General features: G+C 43.4%; 1 protein-coding gene across 1 annotated transcript; it reads left to right on the forward strand.

The window, feature by feature from the left end:
• Positions 1-449: 449 nt before the first annotated feature.
• On the forward strand, positions 450-19155 carry LOC139457466 (uncharacterized). Its single transcript, XM_071238854.1, has 7 exons — positions 450-537; positions 3991-4347; positions 6983-7294; positions 9658-9711; positions 11898-12005; positions 13782-13856; positions 16302-19155. The coding sequence occupies exons 1-7, from the start codon at positions 468-470 to the stop codon at positions 16391-16393; spliced, it is 1068 nt and encodes a 355-aa protein (XP_071094955.1). The 5' UTR covers positions 450-467; the 3' UTR covers positions 16394-19155.
• Positions 19156-19395: the final 240 nt, after the last annotated feature.

A 19395-nucleotide genomic window follows, 5' to 3' on the forward strand; every position in this document is an offset into this window, starting at 1 on the left:
GATGATTCATGTCACCGTTTCCTAAATACGTAGATCAATGCTTATGATGTCAATCACAGGATTGTGTGGTCCAAATTCGATTATTTACAGACCTCCGTCGTACAGCTGGAATATTGCTTAGTGCGGCGTTAAACAAACACACAAACAAACAAACAAACAAACAAACAAACAAACAAACAAACAAAATAAGCAGCAAATATGGCATCTAAAGGACATGTCGAAATGACATCTCAGTCGAACGTCACTAATCTCCATTTGAGGAAACTGACACTCGTGACGATACCAGTTGATGAGGCCTTTCTCGACGGAAGTCAATCCCGTTAACATTTATCATCCTCTATCGGGGCTCGGAATAGAGACATCGGAGCCCAGTACGAGGATTTATATTGTTGTGTTGCTTTGTGCAGTCGACATGGTATAATACTGACTACACACCCTGACCAGAGAAGTTGTCCCGACACTGAACCATGGGATCTGGCGTGTTCTACTATGTGCTCATTCTGCTGGAAGTTGCGGTTCTAGCGAGTTCGCAGACGAGTAAGTGTTTGGTTCATCTATGTAATATTTTCACATTTCAGTGTTCCGCCTCCGTGGTCTAGTGGTAGAGCGTCCGCCCGGAGAGCGGGAGGTCCGGGGTTCCATCCCCAGTCGCGTCATACCAAAAGACGTTAAATTATGGTACTTGTTGTTACCCTGTCTGGCGCTCGGCATTAAGGGGCTAAAACAAGGACTGGTCGGCTCGGAGTCAGTATACTGTGTCTGAGTAGGGTATTCACGTTAAACTGCGGCATGGTATCTCAGTGAGCTAGCACTATAAATCGGCATCAGTCCGGACTAGTACAAGCAGCCACACAAACACACACACGTACATGCACGTCGCTATATAAGTGCAATAATCTTAGACGCGCCTTTAAACCCCATTCCACCTCCCCTCACCTCAGAGTTTTATCTGCATGTGGCTATAGTTCGCCAGTGAGGGAGTGTGTGTTGAAGGTTTTACACAGCACAATTCTACCAATATTACAGCATGGGACACGAGAAATGGGTTTCGCGCATTGTCCCGATGTGGATTAGTCTCAGGCCTCTGTAACATAAACTGGAATATTTTACTAAGCGCCGCATCAAAATCAACAGATACAAACACATACAGACAGACAGACCTGTTGGCGGTTATTCGCCATCAAGCATGTCAAGATTGCAACCGCAGCCGACAGTAATACTCTAATTTGTGTTAAGATGTCTGGAAAATTGAATAGACTAAAATAATATAAGTCAAATTTTTGTATCATTATTTATAGAGCAGTTGTTGGGAAAGAAAGTCGTCTTCGTATAGAATAACGTTTTACACCACTTCCTGATATACAGTAAACTACGGTTATACCGAACTCAAAGGTACCACTAATTGTAGTTCGTTGTAGCCGTGGTTCGTTATAAGCATATATACAGCATAACTACAGTAAATAGTCGGGACAAAAAAGTAAGTTCGTTATATCCGTCAATTCGTTATAAACGTGTTCGTTATAACCGTAGTTTACTGTATATCAGAACTGCCCTTGCCTTTACTTTCACACGGTACATAGCGCCACCTTCAACTCCCTGTCCCCAACCTCACCCCCACATAATATTTATAAATCGGGAATTTTGTAGTAAATCAGGAAAACTAAAATTATCAACAGAACGTGTTACAACACTTTAGTGTACATGTAGGGATTCTTATCAAACACAATCACACGACTAATGATAATCCAATAATGCATATATTACAAAAAGATGTATCCGCCATTGTGTGTCTGATACATAATCAGTATATATTATGATAACACTTCATATACAGCGCAGGGATTCTTCATACAATGATGCCTCGTCACTCGCGCGTCCTCCTTCCGGCGACGGAAATCGCCTCTGCTGTTAGTTACTCATAGAAACCTTGGAGTCTAGAGGTCATGGGGTTGTCAAAGAGGTCAGGAAGTCGGTTCATCAGTTTATCACTCTCCAACTTTCCATTTTTACCCCCGAGGCAGAATATGTCTCCAGAACATCATTATCCTTATTATGTCGGTTTTAGCAATATTCCAGTAAGATCACGGCGGGGACTTCAGAAACCCGACCCTTAGTGTAGCAGGGCGTGGAGTCATCCCACAGATGACATCCTCAACCTTGTCAGCTTGCTGACGGGGTTAACCTCTTTGGTCATGTGGACAAGGCGTCCGACCTCTGATCAGAAGGTCCGTGGTTCGAATCCCATCACGGTACTCGGAAATTTTATGGCCGCTACACTGGCGCCCAACGTGGTGCTGAGCACGTTCATAATTATTAAATTTGAGCAAAATAAGCCTCAGTGCCCTCCTATGCGGCCCGGGACGTGCTTTCTGTTGACGGGGGAGTATGTAGCAGGGCGTGGAGTCATACCACAGATGACATGCTTACCTTGTCAGCTTGCTTTGGCCATGTGGACAAGGCGTCCGTCCGACAAGGTCCGTGGTCCGTGTGACAAGAAAACACTTCAATCTCTAGGCGACCCCACCTCCACTTTCCATCATCATAAGACCCTTGCATGTACAAGGAACGTAAACGTGGTTTTAATCAGAGCTATCACTCGTCCAATGTTAGAACTCCTTCGGAGACTTCATTCGCTACGTCGCACGGCATGGGTCGTTTGATTGTTTGGTCCAGATTCAACCATTTACAACCCCGCCCCCGTCATGGCTGTAATATTGCCGAACGCTGCGTCAAACAAACCAACACAAAAACAAACCAACAAATAAATTATTGATTCAGCAGGTTCTTGGATGTTGACGAGAAACATGCGTTGTACAAACACGCAGGTAGCGCTGGGTTTATATGGCTTGTTGTTTACGTCGCACTCAGCAATATTCCAGCTATGTGATGGTGGTCAGTATATTATCGAGTCTGGACCAGACAATCCAGTGATTGATATCATGAGTATCTATCCACGCAGTTGTAATACGATGACATGCAACCAAATCACTGTGTCTAACCACCCAATCCCCGTTCCCGATAGTCGCTTTTTCAACAATCATCTTTGCCAAGCAGGTTTATTTGTTTGTTTTGTTGTTCTGTTCTGTAAAAGACCCGTGATGATTCCGGGGAAAAATAGGTCTTCAGCAACCCATGCTTGCCGTAAAAGGTGACTATGCTTGTCGTAAAAGGCGACTAACGGGATCGGGGTCAGGCTCGCTGACTTGATTGATGCATGTCATCAATCCCAATTGCGTGGATCGATTCTCATGATATTTATCACTGGATTGTCTGGTCCAGACTCGATTATTTACAGACAGCCGTCATATAGCTGGAATATTGCTGAGTGCGGCGTTAAACAACCAACCAACCAACAACTATACGAATAGCTCAGTTAAGGCATACTTTGTTAACTCCTTGTCAGTCATTTCTGACGTGACCTGCAATGGGATGTCCTCAGACCTTTGTTCATATAGCTGGACTATTGCTGAGTGCGGCCTTAAACAATCAACCAACCAACCAACAAACTGTTCTGTAAATAATCGAGTCTGGACCAGACAATCCAGTGATTGATATACTAGCCCGGACTGCCCAAGGGTGATGCAACTGAAATGATTTTCAATACCAATCTAAAAATATATTGTGCTTCCTATTGCTAAGGGACAGACCATTTGCTATTCTGGGTGGGGTGGGGGGTTGGGGGATGGGGGATGGGGGTGGGTAGGTGTGGGTGTGGGTGATCTTGGATTTTGTATGGCGATTGCCTATTGTTTCAGCTGCAGCTTGCAAAACGAGATGAATGTTTAGTCTAAATATTTGTTTATAAAACACACACCTTGCATCGTGTGGATGGCAATTGATTTTCAACAGTTTGAAGCATAATTATCTTTTGTCCAACATTTTCTGGGACAATTTAGCTCCAGAATATCAAATGATTGATTCAAGTATGTCTAGAAAACTGAATAACATCATTGAAAAAGGCAAGTACTTATTTGTTCCTTTATTCTTCAGACTGTATCACAAGATTAGAGTTTATCCCAAGGGCCATCACGATAGGAAAGACCTCCAACCTTAGCGTCACGTGCTTCGGCTCATCCATACTGCGACTCCTTCTTGACAGAAACCCCATCATGTTTATTCAAAAGTTGACGTCATCGGGTCTGGTAACCATGGCAACGCTTGATGGAAGTGACACTGTTACGAAAAAGGTCGAAGGCATCGAGGTCGTCGGCTTCTTCCCATCGAAATTTGAGGTCATAATACAAGACCCTGGATGTTCTGACGTCACAAACTACTTCTGTCGCGTGAATGTCACGAATTCTAGTTGCATGTCGAGCAGGAGAAGGGTGGGATTCGTGAGACAAAATGGTGAGATGACGTTTTTTCTTGTTTAACGCCACATTGAGCAGGATTACAGCCAAATGAACTAACTTCATTAAAATCAGATCACAGTTCTCGCCTCCGCTAAACAAAGGTCTGAGGACATCCCCTTTCGGGTCAACAAGCCAATCAATGTGTCGCTTACCAGATCAGGAAAGTGGCAGTCGGAATGTGTATTCTAATCATGCAACCTCGAATAGGTAAAAGCGGGGTATTCCGAACAAATGTTCTCTCGATTCAATCGGATAAACATTTGAACGAAAGGGACTCTTTGCATAGCCCGTGGAAAGTATTGCTATGCAATCTTGGCACCTATTAAATTGGTCTTTTGTTCTGTATTAATCTTGTGAATGCAAAGTGTTGTCTGGAATTGAAGTTGCCAGTTTGAAACTATACGAATAGATTCCGGGGTAGAATAGGTCTTCAGCAGCCCATGCTTGCCGTAAAAGGTGAGTATGCTTGTCGTAAAAGGCGACTAACGGGATCGGGTGGTCAGGCTCGCTGACTTGGTTGATGCATGTCATCAATCCCAATTGCCTGGATCGATGCTCATGATATCAATCACTGGATTGTCTGGTCCAGACTCGATTATTTACAGACCGCCGTCATATAGCTGGAATATTGCTGAGTCCGGCGTTAAACAACCAACCAACCAACAACTATACGAATAGCTCAATTAAAGCATACTTTCTGATTGGCTAATGTTGACTTCTTGTCGGTCATTTCATTGGTCGGTCAAAATTCGCGAAAGGTCGTTCTGACGTGACCTGCAATGGGATGTCCTCAGACCTTTGTTCAGTGGCAGAGAGAACTAGATCTGACTTTACTAAAAATTGGTGTGTGAACAAATGTGACCACCAAGCCCATGTGGCCGACTCTAACGACTGTGAAATGTAAGATTGAATGGCTTAAACAATATTACAGTAAAGTACGGTTATAACGAATTCAAAGGGACTACTAATTTAAATTCGTTATAACCGTAGTTCGTTATAAGCATATATACAGCATGACTACAGCAAATAGTCGGGACCAAAAAAGTAAGTTCGTTATATCCGTCAGTTCGTTATAAGCGTGTTCGTTATAACCGTAGTTTACTGTATATGAATAGGCGTGATGTGAATGGTTCTCATCGGGGAAAGGCCACTTATAGGACAATGTTTCCACTGTATATTTGCCACCCATAGACATGACAGTGTCCGATGATCGTGTGTTCAAATCAAATAGAGTAAACTACGGTTATAACGAACACAAAGGGACTACTAATTTTAGTTCGTTATAACCGTAGTTCGTTATAAGTACATATACAGCATGACTACAGCAAGTAGTCGGGACCAAAAAGTAAGTTCGTTATATCCGTCAGTTCGTTATAAGCGTGTTCGTTATAACCGTAGTTTACTGTATTCGTGTCACGTGGGCTATCTTCCTACATTAAGCTGACACGTTGTCACCCACCTGTCGGGGAAGCTGAACTCCATATGATGAACATGAGCATTTAGTTCGACAAGGCTACCGTTTATGCGCATCAAGGACTTAAACTGATCGTTTAGTTAGCTAGTGAGATATGGTTAGCTATATATAACGCTGCTTTGGCCAGTGTTCCAGTAATATAACGGCGTGTCAGCTTCATGTTGGAGGAGTGAGTGATTGGGTTGGGTTAAACGAAGCTTCCGTTAGTATCCCAGTTATATCACGACATGTCAGCCTAATGTAGGTTGCAATCCCGAAGTGAGTGAGTGAGTATGGTTTTACGCCGCTTTTAGCAATATTCCAGCAATATCACGGCAGGGGACACCAGAAATGGGCTTCACACATTGTACCCATGTCGGGAATCGAACCCAGGTCTTTGGCATGACGAGCGAAACGCTTTAACCACTAGGCTACCCGACCGCCCCCAATCCCGAAGTGATGCAGCTCTTAGACACATACCACTTTGATGACAAACTTAGAAATATAATCGGGGCAAATTGGGATTTTAACCCACAATCATAAGATATAGTGGCGCGCCCAAGAAACGCACCTCTGCACGGCGAATTGCAACGACTCAGACGACTGGGCCTCCCATGTCCCCCAAAGCTTTTGTAAGATGGCTTCGTGAGGGTAGGCAGTGACTCTCTAATAACTTCCAGTTAATGTTGTTCTTGTGTATAAAAGCTTGCTTGGGAAAGATGAACAAAGATATCTTCACTTATAAGTTAAAAAGAATATACTTCCAGGTGACAGAAGGCACAATAGCGAGTGAGTGAGTGAGTTGGGTTTAACGCCGCTTTTAACAGTATTCCAGTTATATCGCGGCGTGTCAGCTTAAAGTGGGAGGAAAGCCCGAAGTGATGCAGGTCTCAGACATTTACCACTTCGGTGAAACCCACGAGCACGGGTATGGTGCTGACAAACCTAGAAACATAATCGGGGCGAACTGGGATTCGAACCCACAATCATAGGTTTCTGGTGTTCCCAAGGGACGTAACTCTGCACAGCGAATCACGGCGCCTTAGACGACTGGGCCACCCGTGCCCCCGAATGCTGGTGAAATATGTGAGACAAAATCGGATTTTTTTAATAATGGTCCATAATAAATTCATAAACAGAATATGCAGGTCTACAGATTGTTAAAATTTGATTTCAGTAACACGTGGTCCACCATTATTGACAATTATGCCTTCAAAACCACTATATGAAGATGGAGACCTAATCATCTTTGGATGTTCCGCGAACGGGTCTCCAAGAGGACAATTCTTTTCCTGGAACTGGGACCATCCACTTGGAAAAGATTTCCGTGGGAACGTGAAAACTGGGCGGTTAGTGGATGCCTTACGCACGTGCAACAGAACAAGCTTTTTGTCCCTGACCTTGAAAGCCGAAGATAACGGGACCGAGGTCATATGTATGTCTAGTTCCTCTCGGGAGTTCAAAGCGAGCATTGTGGTGAATGTTGTTGGTGAGTAATGTGCGATTTAACAACGATCAGCAGTATATATTTTCTGTGAAAATGAACACTAAACCCCGCGGGGTTGCAATATTAGAGCTGATCCCCAGAAGGTGAGGTGAGGTGAACTTGGGTTTAACGTCGCGTCCAAGATTATTGCACTTATATAGCGACGTGCATGTACGTGTGTGTGTTTGTGTGGCTGCTTGTACTAGTCCGGACTGATGCCGATTTATAGTGCTAGCACACTGAGATACCCTGCCGCAGTTTAACATGAATACCCCACTCAGACACAGTATACTGACTCCGAGCCGACCAGTCCTTGTTTTAGCCCTTTGATGCCGAGCGCCAGACAGGGTAACAACAAGTACCATCTTTTAATGTCTTTTGGTATGACGCGGCCGGGGATCGAACCCCGGACCTCCCGCTCTCCGGGCGGACGCTCTACCTCTAGACCACGGAGGCGGTCTGATCCCCAGGAAGCTATGTTTGTCGTACAAGGCGAGTAAGTGGATTTGGTGGTTAGGCTCGGTTTGTGACTTGGTCACCGGATTGTTTGCTCCAAACTCGAATATTTATACGCCTTCGTCATACAAAAAACATACTGGAAAACAAACGTCTCAACTCCGTTTAGTACTTTTCTCACCATCTTTGACGTGGTCCGAATGCAATCCAATCCTCTGGAAGAGGACGGTTGGGTAGCCTGATGGTTAAAGCGTTCGCTCGTCACATGGAAGACCCGGGTTCGATTCCCGACATGGGTACAATGTGTGAAGCCGATTTCTGGTGTTCCCCGCCGTGATATTGCTGGAATATTGCTAAAAGCGGCGTAAAACCATACTCACTCACTCACTCCTCTGGAAGAACACCTTTATAAGACGGATGCAATGTCTTCTTTGTCGTGTTGTTCAAAATTTCGTATGAATGCAGCATGACAAGTTAAAGAAGGGCCTTTGTACATTTAGACACAAAGTACACAGCCTGCATCTAAGTAAAATCAGATCTTCTACACCGACGCCATACCTGTCTGTGTGAAGACACCCTACCTCTAACCCGTGAAGATCCGGGGTAGAATAGGTCTTCAGCACCCCATTCTTGCCGTAAAAGGCGACTGTGCTTGTCGAAAGAGGCTACTAAGAGGACCGGGTGGTCAGGCTCGCTGACGGAGTTGATGCATGTCATCTTATCCCAGTTGATACTTATGATGTCAATCACTGGATTCTCTGGTCCAGACTCAAGTATGTACAGACCGCTCATATAGCTGGAATATTGCTGAGTGCGGCGTTAAACAATAACAAACAAACACCATACCTCTCTGTGTGAAGGGGCTGGTGGGGTAGCCTAGTGGTGAAAGCGTTCGCTCGTCACCCGGGTTCGATTTCCCACATGGGTACAATGTGTGAAGCCTATTTCTGGTGCCGTGATGTTGCTAGAATATTGCTAAAAGCGGTGTAAAATCACCGTGGGTAGACACCATACCTCTCTGCGTAAAGATGTGAGAAAACAACCATAGGAGGTCGCGTCAGGTGAACTCTGACCTCCCAATCTAATCCAATCAGATGTCAGCTTTCTCAAACGATTCGGTTTCATTTCTCTACCAACTGCATTTGCATAAAAGAAAACCAACATAGAACATAAATATTCCTTAGATGTCACTCCCTCTTTGGTGTAGATGGCATCGCGTCCTGACACGCCAGTATGTTTGAAATATCCAGGACAATATTAAGCTGCTGCCTTATATGTACATTCTATACTTATCATTTTAGTTCGGACCGCCTCCGTGGTCTAGTGGTAGAGCGTTCGCCCGGAGAGCGGAAGGACCGGGGTTCGATCCCCGACCGCGTCATACCAAAAGACATTAAAAGATGGTACTTGTTGTTACCCTGTCTGGCGCTCGATAATAAGGGGCTCAAACAAGGACTGGTCGGCTCGGAGTCAGTATACTGTGTCTGAGTGGGGTATTCATGTTAAACTGCAGCACGGTATCTCAGAGAGCTAGCACTATAAATCGGCATCAGTCCGGACTAGTACAAGCAGCCACACAAACACATACACGTACATGCACGTCGCTATATAAGTGCAATAATCTTGGACGCGACGTTAAACCTCATTTCACCTCACCTCACCTATCATTTTAGTTCGAGATACAGAAAAAAATGCTTGTCTGAATTCTTTGCTTATTCGCACCGAAAAATTACAAGCCTCGACGCTGATTGGTTGAATAGAAAGTTCACCCGATGCCTCCTCCTCATCTTGAGATGTCGTATGACCTTCACGCAGAGAGGTGTCGTATCACAAAATATCGGATATTAATTTGATTGACATATCTTCACATGTTGCACGTGACTTGTAGTTGTTTATTTCTGTGGTTCTAGCTAGACAGGACTCAACCCCGTCAGTCGCACCTTCCACAGATGTAATGCAGATCCGTAAGTAACTATTCTGAAAAACTTGTTGTGCCTTGTCCGCCAGTGAACAGGTAAACAAAATACTTCTTCAGTTTAAGAAATAATGCGATTTCTTTGAAATACGTCTAATGTGTAGAACCGGGGCACGGGTGGCCCAGTCGTCTAAGGCGCCGCGATTTGCACTGCAGAGTTGCGTCCCTTTGGCACGCCAGAAACCTAGGATTGTGGGTTCGAATCCCGGTTCGCCCCGATTATGTTTCTAGGTTTGTCAGCACCATACCCCTGCTCGTGGGTTTCACCGAAGTGGTAAACGTCTGAGACCTGCATCACTTCGGGCTTTCCTCCCACATTAAACTGACACGCCGTGATATAACTGGAATACTGTTAAAAGCGGCATTAAACCCAACTCACTCACTCACTCATGTGTAGAACCAGTTCACAAACTGGATCCATTTCCATCTCTCACAGCATAGCTGGAGGTTGTATAGTGGAGTCGGTGCTGTTCGCCCGTCATGTTTGTGCCATATATATATTTCGTTCCGCAGAATAACTCAAAGATCGTTTAATATTTCTTGATCAACCTCTGCACATATATCAGTCAAGCAGCGTATTGGTGCCTTTTACTACCACGGAAACAATTTCCTTTCCGGATTCCATGATAGTAAATTGCACAAAGGTTCAAATGTGGGTAGGATTTGTTCCTGGAGCAAAACCCAAAAGACCATTCAATATAACGTTATCTTGATTATACTGGGCAATAATCAGTCTGATCATAAACTGGTGTCGTTTACCGTTAGGAATTCATGAAAGTTTATATTTACCTGTCTCCATGATTTGCAGGTCCTTGAATCTTCTGTATCCCGTTATATGCTCGTGGTCGACTGGCAGCATATTAGCCTCTGATTCTTCAATGCAGTGTCATTGTCTCTCTAGAACAAGTCCCAGGTGGAATTGGGCACGCTAGAAACCTATGATTGTGGGTTCGAATCCCGGCTCGCCCCGATTATGTTTCTAGGTTTGTCAGCACCATACCCGTGCTCGTGGGTTTCACCGGAGAGGTAAACGTCTGAGACCTGCATCACTTCGGGCTTTCCTCCCACATTAAGCCGACACGCCGTGATATAACTGGAATACTGTTAAAAGCGGCGTTAAACCCAACTCCCTCACTCACTCACTCACTCACTCACCCAGGTGGAATTTGTGATCAAGAAGGTTTAGTGTTGTTCTCAGTGGTTGTATCATTGGCGGGGAGATACGTTTTTCATGCTTGTTATTAATGCTACAGGCATTTCGTGATGAGTATTTCAATTACGCAGTGACACACAACCCCACAATTGAGCAGCTTTGCCGTTTTCTCTTTATGGCCTTCGTATTGTACGTACGTTGCGTCTTACGCCACTTAAAAAACATTACTAATAACGATGACAGACTTAGAGTTGCGAAAACAAGCAAACAAATGCACAGTACATCAATAAAAACCCCCAAAACATGATCCTTCTCTCAGGAGAATGAATACCTGTGGATATCAAGTATGTCCTTCTCTCAGGAGAATGAATACCTGTGGATATCAAGTATGTCCTTCTCTCAGGAGAATGAATACCTGTGGATATCAAGTATGTTATGTCAGACGTGCGGCGTTGAACAGCAAAGTGAGTATGGTTTTACGCCGCTTTTAGCAATGTTCCAGCAATATCACAGCGGGGGACACCAGAAATGGGCTTCACACATTGTACCCATGTCGGGAATCGAACCCGGGTCTTTGGCGTGACGAGCGAACGCTTGAACCACTAGGCTACCCGACCGCCCTTTGAATAGCAAGAAAGAATGGTGAGGTGAGGTGAAATGGGGTTTAACGTCGCGTCCAAGATTATTGCACTTATATAGCGACGTGGTGTACGTGTGTGTTTGTGTGGCTGCTTGTACTAGTCCGGACTGATGCCGATTTATAGGGCTAGCTCACTGAGATACCATGCCGCAGTTTAACATGAATACCCCACTCAGAAACAGTATACTGACTCCGGGCCGACCAGTCCTTGTTTTAGTCCCTTAATGCCGAGCGCCAGACAGGGTAACAACAAGTCATTTAACGTCTTTTGGTATGACGCGGTCGGGGATCGAACCCCGGACCTTCCGCTCTCCGGGCGGACGCTCTACCACTAGACCACGGAGGCGGTCGCAAAGAAATAATGAAACACTCTGACTCTCAGTTTCAGATCCTGGTGAGAACTGCATCCCTGGGTACATCCTGGCTCTTGTATCTGTAGCCACCCTCATCCTGACCCTCATCCTGTACAGCGTCCTGCTCAGGATGGGAGGTGAGTGCTGTTACTGTCAAAAGAAACATTTGCCGCCGTCCATTCTTCATAGATGTTTTACGAGCGCTCCTTTCTCCTGTTGCCACTAAAACTGTTCAGTGACTGTAAACTAGCATCATCCTATCCTCATATTTGCTATTGAATCCAATACTTTCTTAAGATAGTTTCCCGACCCGGTACTTCATAGATGCTTCGCAGGTTTTGTGTTCTCAACGTTTCTATGTTCATATGTGTGGTAGAAGTGATGTGTGTCAGAATCATATTATATCCCACGAAAGTCAAATGAGCTCAAGCCCGTGCACAACATAGATGCGAACACTGCCATTACCTGAAATTGTAGTACTGTGAAGAGTAGATGGTCGCAAGGCTACGGCACGACAAATGCAGTAAAGTACGGTTATAACGAACTCAAAGTGACTACTAATTTTAGTTCGTTATAACCGTAGTTCGTTATAAGCATATATACAGCATAACTACAGCAAATAGTCGGGACCAAAAAAGTAAGTTCGTTATATCCGTCAGTTCGTTATAAGCGTGTTCGTTATAAGCGCGTTCGTTATAACCGTAGTTTACTGTATTGTTGTTTTGTGGCAGGCAGTCAGCGTCTTCAGATAAGTATTCCGTCCTTACGAAGCAAGTAAATAAGACGCTAGTCAGGTCAAAAAAGGCATCGAATCTCTCTCGTCAGGCTCTTATATAGGAACCGCCAGCTATCCAGAAACTGTCACCTCTCGAAACTTCTCGAATGATGTAGTCCGCCCAAGTGTTGCAAGCAACCACAACTATTAACTAAAGGGATGTAACTCTAATCGTATTACCGGCTGTAGGGCTGTAGAAACAACATTGTCTCTCCATTGATGCAGTAACCATACAACAAATATCAAGCACTTCTGGGTCATGTTATAAACAACTGGTTTGCAATCACCTATAAGTCACATCGACTTACCAGGAAACTATCACAATTAGACCCGGGGAAAGACAATTGTTATTTTACGAGCGCTTCTTTCACTTGTTACTACTAAAACTGTTCATTGCCTGGAAACTGGCACTAACTGATCCTCATCTTATGTATTGCATCCAATACTACCTTAAGATAGCTTCTCGACACTTACGTTCTACACGTGGCAGACATTCATTTAATTATGAGAGACATGTAGTTTTACACTGGGAATGTTTTATGAATAATCAAAATTTATTCTTCTCCACTCTCATTGACAAACTGGATGTTGAAATTGAACTTCTGGAAGAGAATGGTATACTTACACTATTTCATGGATCAGGGATACAATCCGGATTTTGAATCAGTGTACATGGCAAAACACACCATTAATATTTCGTGAATATATCTTAAATTTGAAAAAAATATGTATTAGATTAACCCCAATTTACATCTGTTGTATCGCAATAGTTGTCACTTGTGTACAGAGTTGATGATGAATATAATTAATATACCTTGTACCTAAGTACCTATTTTTATTAATGTAATACCACCATCATGCATTTGCATTGAGAACATCAGAGTTTCTGTAATTCTTTGGATGTAAATTCTGGAGGAACTTCGTTCGTTCTTCCGTTCGTTCGTTCGTTCTTTCATTCGTTCTTCCGTTCGTTCGTTCGTTCGTTCGTTCGTTCATTCATTTCATTCATACGTTGATTCAATATTCACTTTTTAAACATAGTATTGTTCTCAGTATTCACCCTTCCTTGAACCGGAAAGAAACATTCTTCAATCCAAGTTAAACAAATGACATTTATTTAGTTTATTGTTTATTTCAGGTACGAAATTCAAGCTTCCATTCAAAAATTGCTTTGTTGTGAAAAAAGGTCATCTGTATGAGATCCCGGATAGAGGTGAGTCATCACACAAGCAGATTAACGTGACGCTGAAAACAGGACATGTGGTCCCTTTACTGACCAATGGTTTGCCTGGTCTAGACTCGATCATTTACTGGTGCCTTGGCTGAATGTGTGTCACCATACTTCCCGACGGTGTGCATATCACCTCGATGGGGATTCCCCGTTACCTATGCTTGTCGCAAGAGGCGACGTAGGTTGGACGTCAGTGACGTGGTTATCTGCATGTCATCTAACCCCTCTATGTCTTTGATAGGCAGGGGGCACGAGTGGCCCAGTCGTCTAAGGCGCCGCGATTCGCTGTGCAGAGTTGCGTCCCTTGGGCTCGCCAGAAACCTATGATTGTGGGTTCGAATCCCGGCTCGCCCCGATTATGTTTCTAGGTTTGTCAGCACCATACCCGTGCTCGTGGGTTTCACCGAAGGGGTAAACGACTGAGACCTGGATCACTTCGGGCTTTCCTCCCACATTAAGCTGACACGCCGCGATATTACTGGAATACTGTTAAAAGCGGCGTTAAACCCAACTTACTCACTTTGAAAGGCAGTTTCTTTCATGGATAGCAACTTCTCATATTCTTTGTCACGACGTTTCAGAGACGTTTCATGACAAAGAATAAAAGAGGTTGCTGTCCATAAAAAGTGTATGAGTCACGCATCCATGACCCCGTGAAGATCCGGTTAGAATTGGTCTTCAGGAAACCATGCTTGTCGGAAGAGACGACGGACGGAATCGGGTGCTCAGGTTGATGCTTGTCATCGTGTCCCAATTAGGTATCTCGTGCATATTCATGATTTCAGTCACTGGATTCTTTGGTCCACATTCGATTATTTACGTTCCGCGTCATATAGCTGGAATTTTGCTGTGTGTGGCGTTAAACAACAAACAAACAACATGTCGTCGAATCCCGACGGCTCACAATATCAGACTTTCCGCCAAAACATAAAGTGAGTGAGTGAGTATGGTTTTACGCCGCTTTTAGCAATATTCAAGCAATATCACGGCGGGGAACACCAGAAATGGGCTTCACACATTGAACCCATGTCGTGAATCGAACCCGGGTCTTCGGCGTGACGAGCGAACGCTTTAACCACTAGGCTACCCGACCGCCCCCAAAACATAAAGCTGACACGCCGTGAAGCAACTGAAATACTGAATAGTTTGATAGGCCTAGCTTAGAAGTAGAACCACCCTTATACCGTTGTCAAGCAAGGATGAATAATGCACAATCAGTTTCACGTCAGTGGCACTTAGCTTTCATTTCATCATACTTCAAACTCTGTGAGTGTCTCTACAATAAATGTAATAAACACCATTCTAATAAAAAAATAAAATAAAAAAAAATAAAAAAATAATAATAATAATAATGAGCATGGTACATATATATATAGTAAGTTGAAGATTATCAGCAGCAACGATTGCATACATCAGAACTCATTAAAGACCGCCTCCGTGGTCTAGTGGTAGAGCGTCCGCCCGGAGAGCGGAAGGTCCGGGGTTCGATCCCCGGCCGCGTCATACCAAAAGACGTTAAAAGATGGTACTTGTTGTTACCCTGTCTGGAGCTCGGCATTAAGGGGCTAAAACAAGGACTGGTCGGCTCGCAGTCAGTATACTGTTTCTGAGTGGGGTATTCATGTTAAACTGCGGCATGGTATCTCAGTGTGCTAGCACTATAAATCGGCATCAGTCCTGACTAGTACAAGCAGCCACACACACACGTACATGCACGTGGCTATATAAGTGCAATAATCTTAGACGCAACGTTAAACCCAATTTCACCTCACCTCACCTCACTCATTAAGCAATAATCATCCCACCTACGTGCAGTTAATCCTGTTCGATTGGCGTCCTGTATTACTGGCTTCCTCTTCACGTGTTCTCTTTCCACCATGGTGTTTCAGTATCATCCTTCTGTTGTCATTGTTTAACCTACTCATGTTAGTCTCTCTGATGTAAGCAATTGCTGTTACCGTTAATCCTCAACCTACTGTATATATTCTGTACCATGCTCGTTATTCAGCCTACCGAGTGCGAAATAGCCAGAGGTTGAAGCGCTCGTAAAATCTCCAAAAATCTATCTTATTCAGCCTTGCCTGACAACGGTATAAGGATCTATAACGGAAAGTTGCTTTTACAGTAAATAAAGAAGTTATTATCCATAAATTATCTCTGCTTTGTCAATTTAAATACTGTTCAAAGTATTTCTCACTCACTCACTCATTCATGCTCTTGTAAAGACGGGGCGGTCGGGTAGCCTAGTGGTTAAAGCGTTAGCTCGTCACGCCGAAGACCCGGTTCGATTCCCGACACGGGTACAATGTATGAAGCCCATTTCTGGTGTCCCCCGCCGTAATATTGCTGGAATATTGTGGCGTAAAACCAAACTCACTCGCACACTCACTCTTGTAAAGACAATGTAGCCTTAACACTTGTTTTCAGAATCAGAAGGTGAAGCTGACAACAGCTACTGTGTCATACAAAGTACAGGCCCTATTTACGTGAACTCGCCGCGTACCATGAGCCACGCATAGACAAGCACAACTTGCCCTTCACTCGGTGGTGATCCTGTACTTTGATCCTACACTCCCGTGTAAAACAGACGTTCTCATGATCACGACAGGACGTGGCAGGCCTGGGAACAAGGTGGAGATTTTCTCATTTCCCCCGATTGGTTTTACTGGTCGCATCAGCAATGAACATTACAGTATCAGCTTATGAATGTGAGATGAAATGAGTTAACATTGACAGCCATATTTATCGTCCTGTGCAAACCATTCATGTATTAGCATGCCATTTCGTTTCTTGTGGTCAATGATGCTAAAGCTAAAGGACAATTGTCGTAAGAGGCGACTAACGGGATCGGGTGGTCAGGCTCGCTGACTTGGTTGATGCATGTCATCGATCCCTATTGCGTGGATCGGTGCTCATGATATCAACCACTAGATCGTCTGGTCCAGAGTCCAGTATGTACAGACCGCCGTCATTTAGCTGGAATATTGCTGAGTGGGGAACGAACCAACTAAAACTGTACAGGATCCGCTAATCGTAAGTTCGGATTTTAGATGTGCTTCGATTATGATCCTTGGTGTGTCAGAGTTGATTGATGGATTGCCACGTACCCCCTGTTGTCAGACGCGACTATATTCGTTGTTTATTTCGTGAGGATACAACTGGTCCAACTGCGCACAGCAGAAGCGTAATGTACAGAACACATTTAAGAAATACAGAATATAGTTTGGTTATATCCTTAGATTGTTGGCATGATACATGTACATAGCAAGGTTTTAAATAATCTTTTCATTAGGTGTAGACATTTACGAATTAGTTATATACAGTGTCAGATGAATTACAACTTTGTTTGGAATATATCTATCTCGTAACGTATTGTATTTAGAACAAATCAATATTAAATGGTATTCATCCTCCACAACATTAGTATGGAATATTGTGTGAGTGCATCGTTAAACAATAAACACACACACACACACACACACACGCACGCACACACACATGCATACACACACATGCATACACACACTAACACATACTCACACAAACACACATCCAAAGAAAATAGACCGTCTCCGTGGTCTAGTGGTAGAGCGTCCGCCCGGAGAGCGGAAGATCCGGGGTTCGATCCCCGGCCGCGTCATACCAAAAGACGTTAAAAGATGGTACTTGTTGTTACCCCGTCTGGCGCTCGGCATTAAGGGGCTAAAACAAGGACTGGTAGGCTCGGAGTCAGTATACTGTGTCTGAGTGGGGTATTCATGTTAAACTGCGGCATGGTATCTCAGTGGGCTAGCACTATAAATCGGCATAAGTCCGTTCTAGTACAAGCAGCCACACAAACACACACACACACACACGTGCATGCACGTCGCTATATAAGTGCAATAATCTTGGACGCGACGTTAAACCCAATTTCACCTCACCTCACCAAAGAAAATAGGGATATAACACACTGGTTAATGGTGGATGGACAGCTTTCTAACTCGTGTTGTTGAATTAGTATGGGATATTGCTTAGTGCGTCGTTAAACAATAAACAAACAAACACACACACAAACACATAATCACATACACATAAAAAACATCAACACACATATATACACACATACACATAGACACACATACATACACAAACACACACACAAACACAAACACAAACACACACACATACACACACAAATGCACACACAAACACACACAAACACACACAAATGCACACAAACACACATTCAAAGAGAATAAGGTTATAATATAATGAAGGAATCGAACAAATGGACAGCTTTCTAACGCGTGTTGTATTGAAAGCGTGTCAACTTCTTTATTATAAGGACACAACGTTTCGGAGTAGGTACTTACTCCTCCAAAAGGTAAAATGATAAAATGTATCAATCAAAATACAGCGTTGAGATAAACAAATAGGTTTTTAGTAACGTCCATGTTTTTTTACGTCGACGCCTATCCCACAAAAGAGTATCGTAAGATATCAGCTAATCAGATTAAAGTTGATTAAAGTAGCCTAATTAACCAATCACTAGCCTGCAGTCAATCGGAACTGCAGTCAAGAAATATCAACCTTTGGATGTGCAAAGACATCTTACTGTGTATGTCTCCTATTAGAAGACACATATTGGATGATAAGCATTAAAGTAATATTAATATGCTGTTCACATTATCATGCATCAGTGTTTTCACTATTGTCCTTTCATTTTTTTGTGCATTTTTCAAACTAAATGAGACGAGTTTTAATGTACACTTGTTTTTATATGGAGGAGCGAGAAACAAACACGAACTGATGTTCATGCTATCAATATAGCTGAGCACAATGTAGTGTTAGGTTTAGTGGGGTCGTTCAACATACTCGTTGTTATATTTGCACAATAAACCTTTCAACGGAAAATAGTTTGATAAAATGTATTTATTTCATTTATGGAAAGTAAATATAACTGCTCTACACGACTATCAGGTTTTAATGTCACTATACACTACCCCAACGTGACGAGTTGATGAAAGCAATGTTGTTTGCATTGTGCTTAATCAACTCAAGCTGTTATCTTTTATCCTCATATGGGCGTTACGGAAGTAGTGGTTGGAGTAATAGCTCTATTCGCTGTCGACCCGTGGCCCCAATGTGATTTTTTATATGTAGAATACGTGAGTTAATGTTCATATGGGCGTTACAGCAATTGCTCTGTTCGCTCAACTTTCTAGAGTTATGCAATACTGATAAACTTATTGTACTTTTTAAATATATGTATATTTTACAGCCAAAACCTGCTTTTTAATTTCTCCAACGAAGAAAAAATATTTTATATGGCTAGTTACGGGTAGTATATTTTCATACCCCTTTTACACCAATATATCTATGCTGTACATACTGTGATACATTTTAAGTCTCTCGTAACCCTTAACGGGTGGCTCACTTTTATGTCCTTTTATACGTATTTATGTAAATATTTTTGTGAGGTGAGACTCAAATAAACAACCTGTCGCTGTCGACCCGTGGCCCCAATGTGATTTTCGTG

This window comes from Haliotis cracherodii, unplaced genomic scaffold (assembly GCF_022045235.1).
Source record: "Haliotis cracherodii isolate W230 unplaced genomic scaffold, xgHalCrac1.p SCAF_12, whole genome shotgun sequence".
Taxonomy (NCBI): domain Eukaryota; kingdom Metazoa; phylum Mollusca; class Gastropoda; order Lepetellida; family Haliotidae; genus Haliotis; species Haliotis cracherodii.

What these genes read in the sequence shown, in the direction of transcription:
- LOC139457466 (XM_071238854.1), top strand. Translation starts at nt 468, where the DNA reads ATGGGATCTGGCGTGTTCTACTATGTGCTCATTCTGCTGGAAGTTGCG. An exon ending in CATTGTGGTGAATGTTGTTG is followed by an intron (nt 7,295 to 9,657) that starts GTGAGTAATGTG and finishes CTGTGGTTCTAG; the next exon opens with CTAGACAGGACTCAACCCCG. An exon ending in CACAGATGTAATGCAGATCC is followed by an intron (nt 9,712 to 11,897) that starts GTAAGTAACTAT and finishes TCTGACTCTCAG; the next exon opens with TTTCAGATCCTGGTGAGAAC.